A 2,172-nucleotide genomic window follows, 5' to 3' on the forward strand; every position below is an offset into this window, starting at 1 on the left:
TCCAGATTCAAATTTGGGAGTCGGACTGACAATTCCAGAGCAGGGCTCCTGAGAGTGAACGACAACCCTGCCCTCCAGGAAAGAAACCCCTTACCCTCGGTCTCCTTTCCTATTCCTCCAAATACAACCTGCAGGGCAGCTTTCTGGCACCTCTTCTCTTGGGGATTGTGAAGATGGTCCATGTTTAACACCTCAGGCAAAACCACCCTGTTAACACCTTTCCCAACCATCCCCAACCTTTCCCAAAGCCGAGATGTGGACGGAACAAGGGCCATTGTCCCTGGCTGTGCTGTTGTGCTGGGAGTCTCTTCCCTCCAGCTCTGCACACAGGCACTGCCCCTGCAACTGCAAAGAAGGGCTGAAGAAGCATCTTCAACACAGAAATCAAGGCAGAGAACTTTATTTCATTCAAATGTACAGAGAAAAGCTTTTTGAAAGTCCTTGAGTTAAAGAACAATGGAAGACACTGATGTAGAAATGCTTTGAGTAATGCAATTGACTGGTGGAAAATATTAAAAAAGTTAAAAGAAAATGAAAACAATAATAAAGAAAAAAGGCTTAGATTATAATGATTTACATTCTGAATGTTTCCCAAAGAAAAGATGCATTTTTTTATTGCCTCTAAATCCAGGCATCATTTTCCTTATGGCGTCCTTGAGCTCCTGGTTCCTCAGGCTGTAGATGAGGGGGTTCAGTGCTGGAGGCGCCACCAAGTACAGAACTGACAGGGCCAGATCCAGGCAAGGGGAGGAGATAAAGGGGGGCTTCAGGTAGGCAAAAATGATGGTGCTGATAAAGAGGGAGACCACAGCCAGGTGAGGGAGGCACGTGGAAAAGGCTTTGTGCTGTCCCTGTTCAGAGGGGATCCTCAGCACAGCCCTGAAGATCTGCACATAGGAGAAAACTATGAAAATGAAACAGACAAACAAGAAACACACACTAACCACAATGAGCCCAATTTCCCTGAGGTAGCCTGAGTGTGAGCAGGAGAGCTTGAGGATGTGTGGGATTTCACAGAAGAACTGGCCCAGGGCATTGCCCTGGCACAGGGGCAGGGAAAATGTATTGGCTGTGTGCAGCAGAGCAGTGAGAAATCCAGTGGCCCAGGCAGCTGCTGCCATGTGGGCACAAGCTCTGCTGCCCAGGAGGGTCCCGTAGTGCAGGGGTTTGCAGATGGCAACGTAGCGGTCGTAGCACATGATGGTGAGGAGGAAATACTCTGCTGTAAGGAAGAACAGAAAGAAAAATAGCTGAGCAGCACATCCTGTGTAAGAGATGGTTGTGGTGTCCCACAGGGAGTTGTGCATTGCTTTGGGCACAGTGGTGCAGATGCAGCCCAGGTCTGTGAGGGAGAGGTGCAGCAGGAAGAAGTCCCTGGGGGTGTGCAGGTGCTGGTCGCAGGCTACGGCGCTGAGGATGAGGCCGTTGCCCAGGAGGGCAGCCAGGGAGATGCCCAGGAAGAGCCAGAAGTGCAGCAGCTGCAGCTCCCGCCTGTCTGAGAATGCCAGCAGCAGGAACTGGGCCATGGAGCTGCTGTTGGGCATTTGCTGCCTCTTGGTGTGGGGCACTGTGCAAGGAGGAAATATCAGTGATATGTTAGCAAAGAACTTCCTCAGAAAAATCAAAGCCATTTCCCAATACCCCCTCCCTGCCACACTCCCCCATCTGTTTGGTTTTGGTTTTTTTTCTCAAATTCCCTCATCTCTCCAGGAGTGTTCCTGGATGTCAGAACCCCTCAGCACTTCAGATGCACTCAGGGAGAACAGAGCAGGTCCTTTGCTCTTTCCCCCCACAGCCCCTGCCCAGCCCTGAGGGAGCTCCCCAGCCCGGCTGAGGCTGCCCCTGGCAGGTGGCAGAGCTGCTGCCCCGGCACAGCCCCTGGGCTGCAGGACCCTGCTCTGCAGGACAGCTTGGGGCAGCCTGGGGGGCACAGCCCAGCTTCACAGCCCTGCAGGAGCCCTGGTAGAAGGGAACCCTGCTGGGATGTGCCTGGGATGCTGCAGCAGACACTGGGATGTACCAGCGCTCACAGATCTTTGCCCAACCTGCAGACACCTTGCCCTTCCTGCTGACTGACCTGACACCAACACCCAGGGAGGAGTCTTCCTAAACTCTGAGGTGTTACTGAGGAGAACAGCAGGTCAGAAAACATCAATATCCAGTTAGCCAAGG

The 2,172-nt window shown here is 52.6% G+C and overlaps 1 protein-coding gene across 1 annotated transcript; it reads right to left on the minus strand.

The window, feature by feature from the left end:
- Nucleotides 1-472: 472 nt before the first annotated feature.
- Nucleotides 473-1,607, minus strand: LOC126652300 (olfactory receptor 14J1-like). The gene has a single exon (XM_050339002.1). It carries the CDS (start codon nt 1,542-1,544, stop codon nt 564-566), a length of 981 nt encoding a protein of 326 aa, XP_050194959.1. The 5' UTR covers nt 1,545-1,607; the 3' UTR covers nt 473-563.
- Between the last annotated feature and the right edge of the window lie 565 nt (nt 1,608-2,172).

This window comes from Myiozetetes cayanensis, unplaced genomic scaffold, assembly GCF_022539395.1.
Source record: "Myiozetetes cayanensis isolate MyiCay16 unplaced genomic scaffold, myiCay2020 scf756, whole genome shotgun sequence".
Classification (NCBI taxonomy): Eukaryota; Metazoa; Chordata; class Aves; order Passeriformes; family Tyrannidae; genus Myiozetetes; species Myiozetetes cayanensis.

What these genes read in the sequence shown, in the direction of transcription:
- LOC126652300 (XM_050339002.1), bottom strand. Translation starts at nt 1,544, where the DNA reads ATGCCCAACAGCAGCTCCATGGCCCAGTTCCTGCTGCTGGCATTCTCA.